This window comes from Geotrypetes seraphini, chromosome 19, assembly GCF_902459505.1.
Source record: "Geotrypetes seraphini chromosome 19, aGeoSer1.1, whole genome shotgun sequence".
NCBI lineage: Eukaryota > Metazoa > Chordata > Amphibia > Gymnophiona > Dermophiidae > Geotrypetes > Geotrypetes seraphini.
In genome coordinates this window covers 7,800,641-7,820,512 of record NC_047102.1, presented here as the reverse complement: position 1 = coordinate 7,820,512, position 19,872 = coordinate 7,800,641, and the positions used below count along the sequence as shown (strand labels likewise).

The 19,872-nt window shown below is 45.2% G+C and overlaps 2 protein-coding genes across 2 annotated transcripts in view; one reads left to right on the top strand and one right to left on the bottom strand.

The window, feature by feature from the left end:
* The window catches only part of TRAF6 (TNF receptor associated factor 6), a 333,270-nt gene that overhangs the window by 272,691 nt on the left and 40,707 nt on the right, over positions 1 to 19,872 (top strand). The window lies entirely within an intron of this gene.
* PRR5L (proline rich 5 like) overlaps positions 1 to 19,872 on the bottom strand; it is a 49,758-nt gene that overhangs the window by 9,178 nt on the left and 20,708 nt on the right. Inside the window, exons 4-9 of the mRNA XM_033927936.1 lie at positions 18,747 to 18,827; positions 17,706 to 17,754; positions 9,924 to 9,981; positions 7,579 to 7,670; positions 4,165 to 4,305; positions 2,521 to 2,647 (exon numbers count right to left, since the gene is read on the bottom strand). Of these exons, the coding sequence (XP_033783827.1) occupies positions 2,521 to 2,647; positions 4,165 to 4,305; positions 7,579 to 7,670; positions 9,924 to 9,981; positions 17,706 to 17,754; positions 18,747 to 18,827 (548 nt within the window). The remainder of the gene's footprint in view (positions 1 to 2,520; positions 2,648 to 4,164; positions 4,306 to 7,578; positions 7,671 to 9,923; positions 9,982 to 17,705; positions 17,755 to 18,746; positions 18,828 to 19,872) is intronic.

The window sequence follows — 19,872 nt, the reverse complement described above, 5'->3', positions numbered from 1 at the left end:
GTGGTCCAGGTCAGCTGCCCTGTTTGACCCCACCTTTTGTATGAGGAAAGACTAAAAAGCTTAGGACTCTTCAGAGACGGCTGAGGAGAGATAGGATTGAAGTCTACAAAATCCTGAGTGGAGTAGAACGGGTACAAGTGGATCGATTTTTCACTGTCAAAAATTACAAAGACCCTTTAGGAGACATTCAGTGAAGTTACAGGAAAATACTTTTAAAACCAACAGGGGGAAATATTTTTTCACTCAGAAAATAGTTAAGCTCTGGAACGCATTGCCAGAGGTTGTGGTAAGAGCGGATAGCGTAGCTGGTTTTAAGAAAGGTTTGGACAAGTTCTTGGAGGAAAAGTCCATAGTCTGTTATTGAGAAATACATGGGGGGAAGCCACTGTTTGCCCTGGATCAGTAGCATGAAATGTTGCTACTCTTTGGGTTTTGGCCAGGTACTAGTGACCTGGATTGGCCACCATGAGAATGGGCTACTGGGCTTGATGGACCTTTGGTCTGACCCAGTAAGGCCAGTCTTATGTTCTTATGCAGCCCTGCATTCTTGCAGCTCCCTAGTCTGAAACGTCATACTTACACTTCCAACAGGCTCACATTACACTGGAGGAATCTGAAAGTCCTGCCGTTTTATTTCTGGAGGGTATTTCAATTAAAGAATACTTTCTTCCCCCCTCCAGGCAGCAACTATTCCATTTGCATTTGCATGGAAGTGATAGATCAGACAACACTCCAGTCCACTGGATTCTCGTTTCTCTCCATTTCCCTCCTGTACATTTAAAAGTCTCAGTCTTCCATCTTACAAAAATAGAAAAGGGAATACACCCAGGAAATGTCGAGAGAGACTGAAAGCCGTTTTTCTAGACAGTCGCTCCCCTACCCAGGCGCCTCAGCTGGCAGGAAGTATGAGTGTCAGCAGTATTTGCAGGGGTCAGGCAGCTGACCAGACTTTCAGCACCCGTCAGATCTTCACAGGCACCAAGCTGCCCGAACACAAACAGGGCTCCATGGCACGAGGCCACCTTGCTTCTGCCAAGATCAAGGGCTGAGGAAATCCATGGAGGGTTTGCACGTTTGCGATGGGCCAGTGCATACAGACACGGTGCACCCATCAAAATTGAAAGCCCCCCCCCAAAAAAAATAAATACCCAAAGAACTCTGGGCTAGATGCACTAAAGTGTCTGATCGTCTAACAATCATCGCTAAACCGGTTTGACTGGTTTGGCAACCGATCCTATTTGCTGACCCAGTGCCCAAAACGGCTCACCGCATGGGGTTGCCGTGCGGTCCTACGTTCTCCGATTCTGGCACGCAAAGGAAGTCATTAATATTAAAAGCAGACATCTGATCGATGCCCTAAACTTGCAGGTCAGAATCAGCCAACAGGTAACTGTGGTACCGATAGGTCTGCCTGTGTTTTTCTTTTTTCCAATGGGCACAGATGATGTGCCTATTTAAAAAACAAAAAAATGCCATGCCGCCCAATGGTCGGCTTTCATCAGGCATTTGCCCAAACAAACCATTAGCTCTACTGCGTCAGTTTCATATTAGTCCTATCATTGGTTTCAATTTGCTGCTTCCACGTTTAACTCATTGATTGTAGCTGGGCTTTGGATATTTTACTGTTGCTATGCTACGTAAAGTACAAATTTTATGTTAAAATGTACCTGCTGTGCACCGCCTTGGGTGAATTTCTTCATAAAAGTGGTTAATAAGTCCCAAAAAATCAATTAAAGAAACAAAATTAATGTGGCACTCGTATCTGTAAGGTACCACATAACTCTGGCAGGTTTTTGGGTTGTTGTTTTTTTATTGCAGATGTAAAGGAAGAAGAACATAAGGTCCATCAAGCCCGGCATCCTGTTTCCAACAGTGGCCAAAACAGGTCCCAAGTACCTGACAGAAACCCAAAGAATAGCAACATTCCAGAACTGAGATTGTGATGTCATAATGCCTCATTTCACCAGTGCCTAAGAGCCAATCTCAGCAGTGATGTCACAATGCCTCATTCCACCAGTGCCTAAGAGACAACCTCAGCAGTGATGTCACAATGGCTTCATTGTCCTATACTTGGCTCACATAAGAACAAGAGCTGCCTTACTGGGACAGACCAAAGGTCCATCTAGCCCAGTATCCTGCTTCCAACAGGTCCCAAGTACTTACCTAGATTCCAAGTAGTAAAACAGATTTTATGCTACTTATCCTAGGAATAAGCAGTGGATTTTCCCAAGCCATCTCAATAATGGCCTATGGACTTCTCTTTTAGGAAATTATCCAAACCTTTTTTAAACCCCGCTAAGCTAACTGATTTCACCACATTCTCCGGCAACAAATTCCAGAGTTTAATTACATGTTGGGTAAAGAAATATTTTCTCCGGCTGTTCACAAATCCTATTTGTGAGATCAGCGGAGCCCCAGCAGCTCTTGGTCTGGGGTTGCGGTCTGCGCAACCTTAGGTCCATTTGCATTTACCTGCATGCAGCTGTGCACGGTGGACTCAGCAAAAGAACAGGCTCTTACCTAGCACGTGGTTTCCATTGCTGTAGCTCAGGTCGCTGTACGTGCCTAAGTATGGGGAAACCACCTGTTTAATTAATTCCTCCAGCTGTTGGTAGCCCGCACTTGGACCTGTGGGCTCGTGGACACCCTGCAGAGTAAAACACCAGAACGCAGGCTTAAGTTCATTTGAGCTGCAGTGAACGAAGCTTGCAAGCTCTTCTCCAGGGCTGCACAAGTACTACCAAAACACACCATGCCAACCATGCAACAAACAGCAGTTGTGCCAACTATTTATGCCAGTGATATATTGAGCTCCAGCACTTCAGTGCCCTATAATGCTGTTCAATCCAGCAAAAAAAACTGTGGGGCTGATGCAGAAAGCTTCCTGCCTGGTTATCGCATGTTTAACTCAGTTTTACCGCTGGATAGCAATGCAGAAAGAGTTTCACAGCATGGGGGGTTAATAATAATAATAATAATAATTTTATTTCTTATATACCGCTATACCGTGAGGTTCAAAGCGGATTACAGTATAGATACCATATATATGCAATAAAAATTGAAATAAATGAAAAAAGGTACTTAGAAATTCCCTAACTAACTCACACGGAAACCCTTACCACAATTACATTTAAAAAGAATGCAAATATGGTGCATTTACTATTCTAGAGTATGCAAAAGAAAAATTTGCCCACATGAATACCACACAAATATTTACCCCAGGTCTGGGACAGCGTAGAAGGGGTTGGTTGAGAGGAATGGGTGTCTACCTGCACCTTCTCTTTCCTCCCAATTCAACCAACTTGCTCTAGATACCTGCATTGCCCCCCTCCGGTGGTCTAATGGCTCCCTCTCCTGATACCCCTGGTAGTCTAGTTGCCTGCCCACCTACCTCAGAAATTAAAATACTGGCACATTCCTACTTTACAAGTCCCAAACTTCTCAACAAGAAGAGGAAATGAGCAAATTTCTTGCTAAATCTCCAATCTGAGATTAGTTAGCTCTGATATGTTGTAAATTTAAACATTAAAAATTAATCCATCATCTTCTCATTTTTTTCAGAAGTACGACAAACCAATTGTATCAGGTAATTCAAACTTTTATTTTTCTTCCATAGTGCAGAAATACTAGCATGCCCCCGACGGGACCCGTTTCGCCCAAACAGGGCTTTTTCAAGGGTTCACAGTGGGCGCTCTTTCTACAACGTCCTCACTCTTCCGGTGCTAGATCTAAGAATGCACCAGGTGGGGCCTGCTGCCATATAAGGGAATTTTCAAGATGGCGGTGCTGGAGGTAAGAATAAGTGGACGTGGTTCTTGCCTATGGTTACCATATTTTACAAAGAAAAACCCCGGACACTTAACCCCGCCCTGTTCCGCCTCCAGCAAGCCTCCTCTCTTCTGTGACAAGCTTCGGTCGCGTCTGGAAGGCCTGGAGCATGCATGGCTGTTTGCTATGTCAGCCGCGTGTGCTCAGAGGACCTCCTTATGCGGCTGTCGTTTGTTGGGGTTTTTTCCTAAACTCAGACCTCCTTGAGATGCAAATCTATCTCATGCATATTTATTGCGGATATCCTGAAAACCTGACCTGCCTGTGGCTCTCGAGGACTGGACTTAAACTATTTCCTATTTCTTAAGCTACGGTCTTGCACAAGATCCTGCCCACCTGAAGTACCAGCAACATCTGTACAACGGAAGCCGGGAGCTTCATCTGCACCAGAGGGAGAATTTCTTCCAAATTCACCTTTAACAAAACCAGGTCTCGGAATCCTAGCAGTGCAATCTGGCGTATGGTCAGCTCCTGCCCCTGGAAAAGATTAAGTGGAGTTTACTGTAGCCGGGATCGCTAGCAGATGGCCACGGGGGATGCTCCTGCTCAGAAAATCCAAGCAGAGGTGGACTGTAAAACAGAAGATCAAGAATCAGATAAGAAAATACAGAGGAACCAAGCTGCAGATGGTTTTAAGTGTTGCCTCAGATGGGTCATGTACCCACAAGCTCTGCCTTCCTCCATACCAGCTGATTTCCAAGCAGGCTTATAAAAATAGTTTTGTAAACGGTTTCTGTCGATACCAGGGTGGACCTAAGTAAGCCTTGGCCCTCCTGCTGTAGGTGCTCCATTCTTACAGCCGGTGGCGATTCCTAAGCCCTGTCCGCTGAAGACATCAGGAGCTTGGCCACATCAGCGAAAAAGTGCAGCAGTCAGCACTTTCTGCCGCTCAAGCTGACACCGCGGCCATGCGCAATTCCTACGGCATCAACTAAGCATGCTCAAAGGGCTGCCTGCCTTTATTTATTCAATTGATTGTAATATTCCTGGATAAGCTTCTTATCCCTCACGCAATTCCAAGGACGCTCGGATCCGCAAAATCGACACCCTTCACTAAAAATTGTAAATACGAGGCGTAATGACATTATTTTTTTTTCGATTACCGCCCTCCAAGTATGGAACTATTTGCCACTTTATCTTAGAGAAGAAACTATACTGGAGAGATTTAAAGGCTCTCGTAAAAGCTCTCTGTATACAGATGCCTTTGAAAAATAACAAGAATAATTTAATAGATCAGTCCATTGTCCCGCTATGAACAAATACAGTCACGTTTTAGACAGCTCTTAATCCCTTCCCTAATGTTCTAGATAATTGTAATTCTTCCTTTTTATCCTCCCCAATAAGTCTGACTTTGGGCATTGTCTGTCATTTATATGTTTTAAGATGTCTATTTTTACATTGTAAATCGCTTAGAAATTTCTTATAAGCGTTTTTGTCAAATTTTAATGAAACTTGAAACTTGTATTCATACACCGCTTACAGCCTAAGGCCTCCTTCTACGAAACTGCGATAGTATTGAATGGCCCACGCTGCTCCCAATGCTCATGGAGTTCCTAGGAGCGTCGGGAGCAGCGCGGGCCATTCAGCGCGGCTCCCTGCGCTAGAAACTGCTATTGCAGTTTCGTAAAAGAGGGGGTAAGTGGTACTCCAGTGTTTCGCCCTATCTGCCCCGGTGGGCTCACAATCGGACTAATATACCTGGGCAATGGGGGATTAAGTGACTTGTCCAGGGTCACAAGGAGCAGCGCTGGGCTTGAACCTGCAACCTCAGGGCACTGAGGCTGCAGCCCTAACCACAAGGCCACTCCTCCACTCTTTGACGGCCGCGCTTTTCTAATGGGGGCCAGGCTTCTGAGGACTTCAACTGGCAGGGTTTGAAGATTCCCGCCAACTAAGGTACTTTTAATTTTTGTGGGAGATCAGGGGAAAGTCAGAGAAATGAAAAGCCTTGTGCCAACTCGTGTTAGCTGTTGGGTCTGACTACGCTACTGGTTGACTTAGAGGTCTCCTTCTCTCTCTCTCTGTCTCTCCTAAGCTTTCATATCTTTTGGGTACCAGTCAGTTCCTGGCTCCAGTGTATCCTTGGGTTTACCTAACCTATCGTAGGGCATGTGGACTTTGAGGTTTGCAGAAAGTCCTCAGCAGACTTCACTGCTTCCCTCTTCAAAGAAGCTGAACCTGAGCCATTGCTGATGACAGGGCCGGTTCTGTCTCTGAGCAAACTAGGCATCTGCCTGAGGCAAAATCATTTGAGGTGAGCATCTTCTTCCCATTCCTTACCTCTGTCTGGGTGCCATCATCGTCTCACCTTTCTCCTTCCCCATGCTGCTGTCATCTCCCTACCTGTTCCAGTGCCGTTCCAAAAGTACCCAGTACCATCATGGGGGTCTCCTGGTAAAGGCTATGCTCAAGCAGTGCCATTTCCGGCCCTCCCCCGATGTATTTCTTGTTGGGGGAAGGGTGGAACTGCCGTGCTTGAGTATGAGCATCTACTGGAAGGCTCCATGCTGGTGAGAAGTACTTTCGTAGCAGCCCTAGAAGAGGTAGGGTAATGACGAGGGGAAAAGATACTGGTACATAGGACCACAGAAAGGAACAGGAGATGAGATGCTGGACCTGGGGTGGGGGGAGATATGAAGGGGATATGTTGGACCCAAGATAGGTGGATAAGGAAGGGAAGGGGAAATTCTGGCTACCTTTGCTGGGATGGGGGGAGGGTGAAGATGATATGCCAGATATGGAAGGGCTTTGGAACCACCTGCAGAGGAGGTGTGCTTGGCTGAAAGCTCACCTACGTGACTAGATACTCGAGCCAACCCTGGTCCTAGCAGGCAGCTCTGTGGGTTCCAGTGGGTACTGAGCACTCCCAACATTGAGCAAGCTCCTTCACTGTGACCAGAGAGGGGTAATTTGTATTGTGTTTGACATTCCCAATCATTTTGAAATGTTGTCGCTTCTGGCCCTGGCTGGTGATGTTAACAACAATCACACCCTGACTCCTTGCAACAGTGTCCTCACCACTTCCTACTGCCAGATGTTTCTAAATGTTTTTTTAATAAAGCAGTGTGGTTAGTGTCTGCTTAGAGATGAAGAAATAAAAGGTCACACAAGCTGTAGGCGAGACCAAGGCTGAATTACTGGACTAAGTCAGCACATATATTAGGTCACCGCCTACCCGGCCGACAGCTTCTGGGCTGACCTTTATTTTAATATAGCTTTTAGGAACCATTAGATTAAAAGGTCCTAAACATTTAGCAGCACTTTAAACCAAACCAGCTTCTTAATGGCCCCCAGGGGATGCTACTGTTCTCAAGCTTTCCCATTTGGGGTGCTAAACATTGCTCCGTTCTCTGCTCCCTCTCCTCTACCAGCCGAAACAGCTCAGGGTTATCCAAAGTGACTGTCCTGTTAATCATTCGTCACTGGGGTTAATATTGCTATTTAACAGCTGCAGCAACATGCAAATATGATTTTTAAGTTCAATTAATAGCTCAAGGGCTTAGAACGGAAATGGTTAATGAGAAATCAACACATTCAAATAAGGTTGGCATTTTGTACAGAGTGCAGAAAAACACAGGAAGCCGGAAGGTGCATCCAGTGCTTGCTTTTGCAGCCATCAGGGAGGTCACCGCCAGCAGAACTATTTTGTACCAAAAAAACTGGAAACCTACAATTAATCTCTCCCTCCCCCCTCCCCCCCCCCCCCCGAAAACATAGACACGTGGCTCCACCAGGAATGCGGCAACTTACCTGCACAGGGTAGAAAATGGCCTGGAGCGTAGGAAGTATCTCTGTAAAGAAGTGATCCCATGCTTCAGACAGGATGCCGACACGATTTTCCCCTAAAAAACATTAAAGGAGAGATGAAATGCAACGTAGGAAACCGGTTACTGTCATTCTAGACAAAACGCATCGTCAGTTCTCCTTTTATTTCAACATTTTGAGCCAGGAGTTTCACGGGATTGGAAAATAGATGTAAAGTAATTTGTTTCCTGATTCTCCTGGATAAAACAGTGTAGCAGCCATATTAATCCCACTTTAAATAGAAACAACATCTTTGCTAATATTGCTAATGCTTTGTTATGTCTTCTCAGAAAATTTGGTTATACTACAATATTTCCCGAGAAGATATAACAAAGCATTAGCAATATTAGCCTATAAACCAAGTGTCCAAGAATAACCAACCCTTGGCAAGCAGGTTAGATAGATAGATATTTGGTTATATATATATGGTGTTAGGTCAAAAGCACGCCGGGACAAAGGCGCGCCCAGACAATTGAGCGCAGCGCGGAGGCGCGCGCCGCTCAAAATTACTGTTTTTAGGACTCTGACGGGGGGGCGTGGGGGGGGAACCTCCCCACTTTACTTAATAGACATCGCGCCGCATTGTGGGGGTGTGGGGGGGGTTGTAACCCCCCACATTTTACTGAAAACTTAACTTTTTCCCTGTTTTTAGGGAAAAAGTTAAGTTTACAGTAAAATGTGAAGGGTTACAATCCCCCAAACCCCCCATAACGCCGGCGTGATGTCTATTAAGTAAAGTGGGGGGGGGGGGGTTCCCCTAAAAACTGTAATTTTCTTTGGCGCGCGCCTCCGTCTTGCGCTCAGTTGTCGGCGTGCGCCTTTGTCTTTCGCGCCCTTGTCTATGAACCTATATATATTTGTGCAACCCTTGGTATATTTTTGTAACTTGCTTGCCATATTTGCTTATTATTATTATCTATATCAAATAATATATTCCCACATAGTCTTAAAAGAATCATAGGGCCACCTTAGGTGCAGTCACTTCTTGCAGACAAGTCCAGAGGAATTTCTATCCAAGCGATTTGCTGTATTTTAATTGCACCTTCAGAGCCTTCTTCTTCAGTTCTCCTGGGAAAAGCAAACACTGCAGCCTTTGTACAAAAAGTCCCAGATGGAGGGGAATTACTGAAAGACCGGCTCATCGCAGCCAATCTTTCCAGTAGATAGAATTTAGTAATGGGTTACCATTCTGCCACTGACCTGCTGAATCACAGCCCACAGGCTCTTGCAGGCATTAAACTTTTAAAGGGGTCAGTGTACAAAATTGCCCCAGAGTATATGGATAGAATGTGATGTGGAAAGGGGTTTTTACACCACCACACGTAAACATTTGTGATTATCTACCCAAATTATTGCCCGAGTCACGGCTGTTGGGAGCAGCGTGGGCCATTCAATGCTATCGCAGTTTCGTAAAAGGAGGCCTTAGGCTGTAAGCGGTGTATAAATACAAGTTTCAAGTTTTATTAAAATTTGACAAAAACACTTATAAGAAATTTCTAAGCGATTTACAATGTAAAAATAGACATCTTAAAACATATACATATAATGGGTAAATGCACAAGGTGGTGAACTGAAATACACTTCTCCCTCTCTGTTCGCGGTTTTGATTATTCGCAATTTCCCTCCCCCCCCCCCCCGGCATCCCCCCTTGAGAATCGCTCGTTGGCAACCCAAATTGAAAAAAAAAAACGGCCCAGGGACTTGGATCGGGGCAAGGAGGGAGGCAATTGGAGGAGGTGTCTTAAGTTTTTTTGTTTTTTGTGGGTTTTTTTTACAGGAGCCAAGATGAGATAGAGGAAAACAAAATTTGTGCTAACTCGCTAATGGCTCCTAAACGTTTCTTACCTTTCTTTAGTAGGCCTTGCACAAAAAAAAATAGGAAGGAAGAGGAGCAGGATACCTAACATTTCCTTTTCAACTTCCTGGATTGTTTGGCCTTCTAGCTGAATGCTCCATTCCCACCAGGAAGGCACGGGGAAAGGAAATGCTTTATAAAAAAAAATAAAATTTGTATAAAGCTATTTGAATATCCCCCCAGAGCTGTAAGGAAGCATTTTTCACACATTCTAGCCCTGGCTCTCCTCCCACTCCTATCGCCAAGGTGTCAGCAGGTCAAAAATGACTATAGGTGAACCACAATAAAAAAAAAGAAAGCCCGTGCATACACATAACTAGATGCAACATGTCTCATTCCACGTTCCACTTTAGAAGCTCTGTTCTGTTACAGAAAGTGAATCGCAGCCATCAGGCCCTGGGGCTTTGTACTCCGTGTCCTGCAATGTCATACCCACCCTCGCACAGCTTCACCTTTTCTTCTATAAACAGCAGCCCCTTGGCAAGCAGCTGGTTCTGCAAAACAGTGGAGAAAAAGGCATCTTGAACACCTGCGCGTTGCACTTTCACATGCGACCTTAAACCTTGCTTCAAATACGCACAAAAAAGGGGTTTAAAAAAAAAAAAGTCATTATTAGCAAAAATGCATTTGCCAAGCACCAGTGAAAAAAACAAGAAAGCTGAGGATACATTAGAAAGCAGAACAGGCAGCTACCAAGGGTGCGGCAGACAGTGCGTATTAGTAAAGCGCTGGGCGGCGGCAGCAGTGCAATTTCATTTACCCCCAACAAGCAATTCATTAGTGCACTACAAAAAGGAAGCGGTTAGAGAAATGAAGCCTTGTCCCCGGGACCCTATAACTAAAGTGCGTTAAGTTTGGGGCTTTTGACACTATAACGCAAGATTTTATTTTTTAAAAATTTTATTAACGCTTTAATATTTTCATACAAACGTCTGTTGCTCTTCAAAAAGATTACTCTCTGTTAAATTCAAGAACCGAGATGGGCAACGCCGGGATATAACTCTGGTATATGTTAGACCATTAAAAAATCAGAGACATTTGTATGAATAAAATAAGATTTGTGCTAGGCAAGCTCAAAACTAACACATCAAGAAGGAGCATTCCCATTGATTTTTTTTTTTTTTTTTTGAGGGGGGAGATTGAGTGTTAACCTTTGTAATGTGTGCTCTAGGTTAACATGGAAGCACTTAGCATAGGGTTACCCTATTGGTGAAGTAAAAACAAAAAAAGGACACATGAGCCCGCCCCTGCCCTACCCCCAGCAGCCCCACCTCTCACCAGTCTTGTCTCTGCTCGCCCTACCTGTCAACCATTTCCTTAGTCTCCCTTCCCATTTTCTGTACCATTTTAGTACTTCTCTCTCTCTCCCTCCCTCCAACCCCCTCCACAGGTGCTTGCTTCTCTCTCTTTCTCTCTCCCCCCCCATCCTCTCCCCCATGGGTGCTTCTTTCTCTCTCTCTCCCCACAACCCTCTCCCAAAGTTTTCCATACAACTATTTATCAAATAATAATAATTTACTTTTCCTTTTGGGTGAAAATAAAGGTACTGTACAGACAATTTTGTGTAAAAATAAAATTGAAAGAAATATATATGAAAGTTGATTTTTGTCTTGATGAATAATTTTTAAAAGAAATGGTTATTTTAAATTGCATTCCTATGCCCTCGTAAAGGGTGTTTCTCCCTTCCTCCTTCCCCCCATGGAATGGTGCATCTCTCTCAGTCTCTCACTATGGCTTTCCCCTGTATCCCACCTACCTCCTCACCCAAATTTTATCTTCAGGCTGGCTGGCAACCCCAATGAGGAGAGCCTGCTGTTGGTGGCCTGACCTGGAAGCCAGCTCTCTGGAGCGTCCTTCCTGCGCTGTAACAGGAAGTCACTCCAGAGAGGCAGTTTCCGGGGCAGGCCAACAGCAGCAGGCTCACCTCGCTGCTGCTGCTGCTGGCCAGCCCAAAGATTAAACTTCAGCGGAGTCGTTAGGTGTCAGAAACAAGGGAGAATACCCCAAAGCAGGCCTCTCTGCATCCATACTGCCCTGTATACTGCCACTACTCCTGCTCTAAAGCCGTCTGGACACCTGGACAGTCCTCTAAAAAGAGGACATATCTGGGTAAATCCAGATGTCCGTTATCCCTAACTTAGCACCTCCTATTGGCCAGTTACTGAATGGTAGTGTAACGTGCTAGCCAGCTTCCTTGCCCACTCTGCGCCCATGCCAATTCCCCCGACAGAAAAATTCAGGAATGTTGGTTTAACACGAGCAAACAGGTAGATTACTGCAAAGCCTCTTAACGCGGTCGTGTGGTAATCTTATTTCCACGTGTTAACAGGTCCCTTAAATGTTTGTGTGTCAGTCTATCTTTGCTTAACTATAAATCACATGGCACCCGGTTGTTCATTTCTTCCTGATAGTTTCTCTAACATGTTGGGACGATTCACAGAAAGGCTTTCCAGAACCAAGTGTTCCCTTTCCACTCCGTCAGAGAGAATCCATTCTAAATAAAGAGCTGGTGCGAGCTGTACAATGTTCCTGCTTCTCAAGCCAGGACGCATGAGTGATTACTACCCTTCTAATCTAGAAATAAACGAGCTGCCTTATGGCAGACAGAGTAAATGATTAAGCTTCATTTATAAATGGTTAATCAAACCCGGTATGTCCAGCTGCAGGTGGGCAATTGTCCAGCCCAGTTGTTGCATTCTGTACAGAAATATCCATGACTCTCAATGCAGTCAAACCTTTGGAACATATCACCAGCTGGTTCTTTACTTAAGGATGCATAAGAGAGGCAGGAGGAGTGATCTTGAGTTTCCCACCATTACAACTGAGGGAAAACTGCATAGAATATAAAAATTGCCGCTGCTGGGTCAAACCAGTGGTCCATCCTGCCCAGCAGTCTGCTCCTGCGGCGGCCCTTAGGTCAAAGACCAGTGCCCTAACTGAGACTAGCCTTACCTGCGTACGTTCTGGTTCAGCAGGGACTTGTCTAACTTTGTCTTGAATCCCTGGAGGGTGTTTTCCCCTATGACAGACTCTGGAAGAGCATTCCAGTTCTCTACCACTCTCTGGGTGAAGAAGAACTTCCTTACGTTTGTACGGAATCTATCCCCTTTTAACTTTAGAGAGTGCCCTCTCGTTCTCCCTACCTTGGAGAGGGTGAATAACCTGTCTTTATCTACTTTGTCTTGAATCCCTGGAGGGTGTTTCCCCCTATAACAGATTCCGGAAGAGCGTTCCAGATTTCTACCACTCTCTGGGTGAAGAAGAACTTCCTTACGTTTGTACGGAATCGATCCCCTTTTAGCTTTAAAGAGTGTCCTCTCGTTCTCCCTACCTTGGAGAGGGTGAACAGCCTGTCTTTATCTACTAAGTCTATTCCCTTCAGTATCTTGAACGTTTCGATCATGTCCCTTCTCAGTCTCCTCTTTTCAAGGGAGAAGAGGCCCAGTTTTTTCTAATCTCTCACTGTACGGCAACTCCTCTAGTCCCTTAACCATTTTAGTCACTCTTCTCTGAACCCTTTCGAGTACCGGTAGTACCGTGTCCTTCTTCATGTAAGGCGACGCAGTACTCCAGAAGCAGCTTGTCTAGCATAGAGAATGACACGGGAGCACATTTTTCCCTGTCCCCGCAGGAACTCATTTTTCAATCCCGGTGAGTTCTTTTCCTGCCCCTGCCCCTGCCCCATTCCTTCAAGTTCCGTCCTCATCTGCACAAGCCTCAAACCCTTTAAAATCATAAGTGTTCGAAGCTTGTGCGGTTAAGGCAGAGCTTATAGGAATGAGGCAGGAACAGTGACAAAACTCGTGGGGACGGGGGAAATTGAGTTCCGGCGGTGACGGGGACAAAACTGTTCCCGTGTCATTCTCTAGTCTAGAAGAAAGTGCAATAAAGTACTCTGAAGATAGATCAGGAGATGGGCTCCCAGGAGACACTTTTCTTTCAGATAAGAGTGAAGATGATGCAGAAAGAGGGAAAATTAAAAATCATGGGTCCTCTAGACAGTGCGGTTATTGTAGAAAGTTTTCCGCTCTAAATATTAAATATGTAAACCGCTTTGATTGTAACCACACAGAGAAAAAGGTATTTACGAGTCCTTCATTATCCTTATGGGGTTTGTCCTCCATAACGGAATACAGGGAAAGAGAAAGGGGAGGGGACTTGATATACTGCCTTTTAGTGCTTACTATCAAAGCACTTTAAATATTATATACAGATTCTTAATTGTATCTGGGGCAGCGCAGGTTGAAGTAGTGCTCAGACAGGCCAATACGGAAAGCGCAACCACCCGAACAAGGCCCTGACATGGCCACCTTTTGCCCAAAGGCTGCGTCAGGGATAAAGCCAACAGGGAACCAAACCCTTCTAGTGTCCACAGTCCAAAACTCACTACAGATCACCTCTACTCTTGCAAGAGGAAATGCTGCTACTCTGAGTAGAAGGTGCTCTGTGTTTGGAGAGGAGACATTTAATAGTGAAATATCTCCACCTGCACTGTGTGGCAGGTACAACCCAACTACGTTCCAAGTTTTATTAACATTTAATATCCCGCTTATCAGATTTCTAAGCGGCTTGCAATAATAAAATTTATTCAGAAAGCAGGACGATATAAGTACACATTTGGACATTAATGACCGACTTGGATTACAAAAGGGAGGGGAGAAATACACCATTTCCTATGCTACTATCCTCATAAGCGTCTCTTTCAACAGAACAAGGAGGTGCCTGGCTTTCCCTCTTTTAACCTGCATCTCCAACCTCATACACTGCAGCTGCAAAGTCCAATACATTCTTCTGGAAACAGTGACGGACGCCTCTCCAGATGTGAGATTAGTGCATCACAGCCGCTTTGCACCGTACCGACTAGACCACAGTTCTTCAACCGCCGGTCCGCGGACCGGTGCCGGTCCGCTGAAAATTCCTGCCGGTCCGCGCAGGGCCGGCGAGATGGACGCTGTTAAATTTCCTGCCCTGGTGGTGTTCGGGGAAATCTTCTGTTCCTCCCAGCCTCGGGCAATCAAGACAGGCTGCTGACGTTGGGCATTCCCTCTGAGTCTTGCCTATGCGGAAACAGGAAGTTGAAACAAAATAGGCGGGACTCAGAGAGGGAAGGTCCCGACGTCAGCAGACTGTCTTGATCGCGGCCCCTGCCGAGTCGCCGAAGAGGGCCGCGGGGAAGCGGCAAGTAGAAGGGAGATGGTCAGCGTGCGCGGTGGGGGGCAGCGTGTGGATTGGGGCCATCAGCAGCGTCTGTGCTGAGAGTCTGCCCACGTGCAGGATGCGGCGGATAGGGGCCTCCGGCTCGTCTTGGGCGGCAGGGCCTGCGATGCAAAGCTGTTTTTGCCGGCTTGGGAGGGGGGGGGTCGCGAATGTGCAGGGACCCTTCAACAGTGGCTGTCTCCTCTCCTAGCAGTTTTGTACTTACCAGGGCAGTGATTCACTTTGGCAACTTCCCCTTCCTCAGAGGCAGCAACGACCCAAGGCTGCCTAAGGAAATCACTGCTGCAGGCAAGTACTGAGAGCTGCTGGAAGGAGAGGAAGCCACTGTTGGAGGCTGGGAAGCTGATGGATAAAGGGAGAGCTACTACTGGACCTGGAGGGAGGTAGAAGGAGAGATGCTGCTGGGAGGGGAAGAGGGAAAGGGATGGGAAGAGAGCTACTGTTGGATAGGAGGGAAGGGAGAAGGTAAAAAGGAAGGAAACAGCTGGCAGGGAGATTAGAGGAGGGAAAGGGGAGAGACAAGAATGAGAAAGTAGAGAGAGATTGATGCTGGAAAGGGGGTCAGCAGAGAAATGAGAGAGGGATAAATATGCTAGATCTGGTGTAGGAGAGATAAAAATGAAGAAAGCAGTGAAGCTGGAATGAATGATGTAAAAAGGAGAGAGGAGGCACAGGCTGGATGGAAAGGAGAAAGGGGCATCGAAAGAAGTCACATACATATGGAAGGAGGAGAGGCCAGACAGTGGATGGAACGGGCAGACGCTGGAAGGAAGAGTGGAAAGAAGATGAAAGCAGAGACCACAAAAGGTAGAAAAAAATAATTGTATTTCTATTTTGTCATTACAATATATCAGATTTGAAATATATATCCTGCTAGAGACATAACTGGGGACTGCAAAGCCTAACACTATTCCTATCATGTGTGATTGCAGTATTCTGTTATGATATTTCTGTGTAGCATTCTGTAATAATTGGCTTGTTCAGTTTTCTTGATAGTAGAGAGGATATATGTGAAGGGGAGGGGAGACAGGGGTTTTGTTGGTCCTTGCTCTGAATATTTATATTTATAAAATGACAATTGTACAGAATATTGTTTCTTTTTATACTTTAATAAAATACGTTCAATATAAAATCATAACTGAGGCTTGTGCAGATGGGATCAGATGGTTTGCGGGGACCGAGCTTGCGGAGACGGGGCGAAAATGTGTTTTTTATTTCGGTCTTAGTAGTTTGCCGGTCCACAAAATAATTATTTTATTTCTGCCGGTCCACGGGTGTAAAAAGGTTGAAGAACACTGGACTAGACAACCGAAGCAGACTTATTTTTAGCTGGAGGAACACTGCGTGTGGTTTGAAGTTCTCTCAGGAAACTCACTTGAAGTGCCATTTCTAAATGACTGTGCTGATAAGCAGAACCACCAGCTGAAACCGAGACTCTGTTGTTCCTTTCGCCGTTTCTGCTGTGCGTGGGTAGAGGCTGCCAAATAACTTTGGGTACCGCAATCTCTTCTACTTCTGACGACAGCCCACGGCAAAAATGCCACAGTCTGTGTCACCGAGTCTCGGAGGTCGCATCTTTACATGCCCAAGTTACCAACATAGAACCAACTTCCTCATTCTGGCTCGAAATTCTCTCTTATGTAGGGCATAGGATGAAGTTAAGAGGTGATAGGCTCTGGAGTAACCTGAGGAAATACTTTTTTAGAGAAAGGGTGGTAGATGCATGGAATAGTTTCCCGGAAGAGGTGGTGGAGACAGAGACTGTGTCTGAATTCAAAAGGGCCTGGGATAGGCACGTGGGGTCTCTCGGAGAGAGAAAGAGATAATGGTTACTGCGGATGGGCAGACTAGATGGGCCATTTGGCCTTTATCTGCCATCATGTTTCTATGTGTCTATGTTGTTGGAAAAGGGCAGCTCATTTTTCTCTGTTCTACTTGTCCACTGAAGCACATATGAGGAGGGTAATTTTTAAAAAGATAATTTCCCAGAAAAAAAAAAGAACTATTTGAAAACTAGCAAAACTTTGTCATGCTAGGTGCCAGCGCACATAAGGGTGTGTTTAGGTCAGGGGATGATATTTTCAACTGGAAACTTTCAAAGTGTTTCTTTCACTTTGAAAACTGGAGCAAGGCCGTGATTGGGTTGTCTTTAGAATCAGGGTCTTTGTCCTTAACTGACAAGGGGACATGTATAAGGCAGTTCTATAGTGGGGCACTTCTAGTTGCATGCCACTTGTACACATAATTGTTCAAAATACCATCATTTTCACAGGTAAATGTACTGTTACGTTGGTGTCAGCAAAGCAGCTAAGTGCTAAGGTGCGTGTATGTCTGTCTCTAACTCAAAGCTCCAAATGTAATCTTATCACCACTAGTAGTATCTGATATCTCACTATGAGGAAACCTCAGCCCCCACCACTCCGCCGCTGTAGATCATTCAAAAGCAGGAAGAATCACGTGGTGCCTTTCATCATTGGTCTCAACATGTAAATATAGCTTTGTTGTTTAGGTCATTTATAGAGTATAAATAGTATGAAATAGTATAACAAAATATACTTATATTGATAAATATTAATATAAAGCACTTAGCTCAGCCTTAGAACGGGAGTTGTGCCCCAACATGTTTGGGAGTCGGATGACAGATACAGCCCCGGGAGCCCCTTGACAAAGCGCTATGTGTGCGAAACATGTTGGGTTTCCATGGGGATAGGGAGAAATTTGTCACTGTGTCATTCTCTAAAACAAATGGCCGACATGGCAATGTTTCACCTAGGGCTGCTTCAGGGGCATTATAAAATACCAACAGGTAGTATCAGCTTCGTGAACCCGGACTGCAAGATAAGTGAATAAAGTCTACCCTTATCTTCACATCAACTTGCTGTTGCTTCCATGTTGGATTTTGTCAGAAGTTTGCTTAGTTGTTTTCTGGGACCTTTGGATCATCTATGTAGGAGCACCTACTCCACCCTTTTCAATATAAAACCAAACCTACTTTCCTTACCTGGAAGTAATCTGTAACAAATGAGCCAAGTTCACTTTTCAGTAGCCGCCTGGGAGGAGAAAGAGGGAAAGACATTTAATGAGGAATCTACCATAAGCAGAGGGCAGGACAAGGCGGCTAATTAGTCACTGGTCCAGGTAATAGCCTGAAACTACTGTCTGCAAAAGCAAAATAGCAATAATGTGGTTATTGTAGGAGCAAAGGCAACTGTTTGAGGTGACCTTCCCCATGTTTCCTGGTTTTAGGCCACAGCTCAGCCTTTCCTCCCATTCTCCCCAGTCCTGCATAGAGTAACAATGTGGTTCAGCCTCGTGTCCACATTCCTCACGTAGACAGCGTTCTGGATGACGTGAATCTTGATTATTAATACTCAGTACACGGAAGGCATGGGAGCGAAGCGGGGTGAGTGTTTTAAGGGAGCGGGGCTGTTTTTCGGACGGCATGGTAGCAGATGAATGTTTGTCATGCGCGGAATTGTCGTAAGCACATTTGACGGGTCACCATTTCCTGAGGCCCAATTTATGGACCAGTAGTTGTAAAAATAAAGTCTAATCAATTAGCTAGCTCCAGAAGGCCAGTGGATACTAGAAGTCGCAGCTTCTCCTGTACTATTTGTCAGAGGCTAAATTACCCATGAGGTGATGGATCACCCCCCAGTCCCCAGTTCCAGTAATTGACTTATTATTTTATTTATTGGTGAAGTGACAGCAGCTGACAAGATGGATCAGCTCTGAGGACTTAAAATATGTTTTTTCATACGAGTGGGGGTGCACAGGGGAATTTTCCCCCCCTACAGTGTATAACAGAAGCCAGCACCCCCTAGTTCCAATCTGTTTGGCTTTTCTCCTGCACCATATCCACGAGCACATCAGCAAAGCACATCTGCTTTTAAATTCCTATTTCAACAGACCTGTCAGTGTCCTTTTAAACATGCCTTCGTAACACTAATTGCAAGAGCGCAGTACACCATTCTTTGGCTGGATTTAAACCACGCCGCCGGATGGAGACTTTTCACGCAGGCCGTTCGTGGAGGTTACATACCTGATACTTTCATTCAGGGAGTAAAGTTCATTACTTTGCAAGCCTCCGCCTTTGAACACGTTTATCACTGCCTTCTGAACACTGCCAAAAACACAGACAGATATCAGCCATAAATAGCACATGCTCGCGTAATCGTGCAATAGAGTATGATGAATGGACCTGCCATCTTCCCCTCACCCCTCCTGCCTCTGGCCCACGAGAAGCCGGAGAGCTAAGTTTGGTTTCCCCAACCAGCATTCTGAGATTTTTCTGATAAAGCCAGCCAACGAAAAGACAGAGGAGATTAAGCACATTGAGATTTGACAGTTTTATTTCCTCTGTGGTCTTTCCCACCTTCCACGTTCGTGGCTTCTTGGTTCTCCTGAGGTTAGCTAGAGAAGGGCAGAATCTCTGCACATGCACCTCCCCATAGAGTGGGGAGGGGGGGGCAGGAGAAAGAATCTCAGTTAAAAAAGGGTTTTCTCAGGTACTTAACCAGGTGGAAGGAAGAGGCTGAGATGGGAGGCTATTTGGAGATCGCTCAAGTACACAGAGGGAAGGGCAGGGGAAATTAAGCAAAAGACCAATGGAAAACTTACACACCCTGTACACCCCCCCCCCCAAAAAAAAAACAAAAAACTCTCATCCGAGAGTAATTTTTTTATGCTCATCTGTAAAGAATCATTTTCTAGCTAGTCCTTCTGGTGGAAGATCTCATCATTCAATGCCACTATAATATTACATAAGAACAAAAGAATAGCCAATGGTCCATTAATTGCCATTTTGTATTTTCTAAAAAATTTTGATATGGTTATTAAGTAATTTATTGTTTGTGCAGTTCCTTCTTGCTGTAAACCGCCTTGAACTAATGGTTTGGCGGTATATAAGAAAAAATATCATTATTAAAATTATCTAGCCCAGTATCCCATCTTCAGAAGCCAATCCAAGTAACAACATTCCAGAGCCGAGATTGTGATGTCATAATGCCTCATTCCACCAATGCCTAAGAGGCATCATCTTCAGCGATGTCACAATGGATTCATTGTCTCTTAATTAACATCATAAGAATAGCCTTACTGGGTCAGACCAAAGGTCCTTCTAACCCAATATCCCATCTTCACGGAGGCCAATTCAGGTCAATAGTACC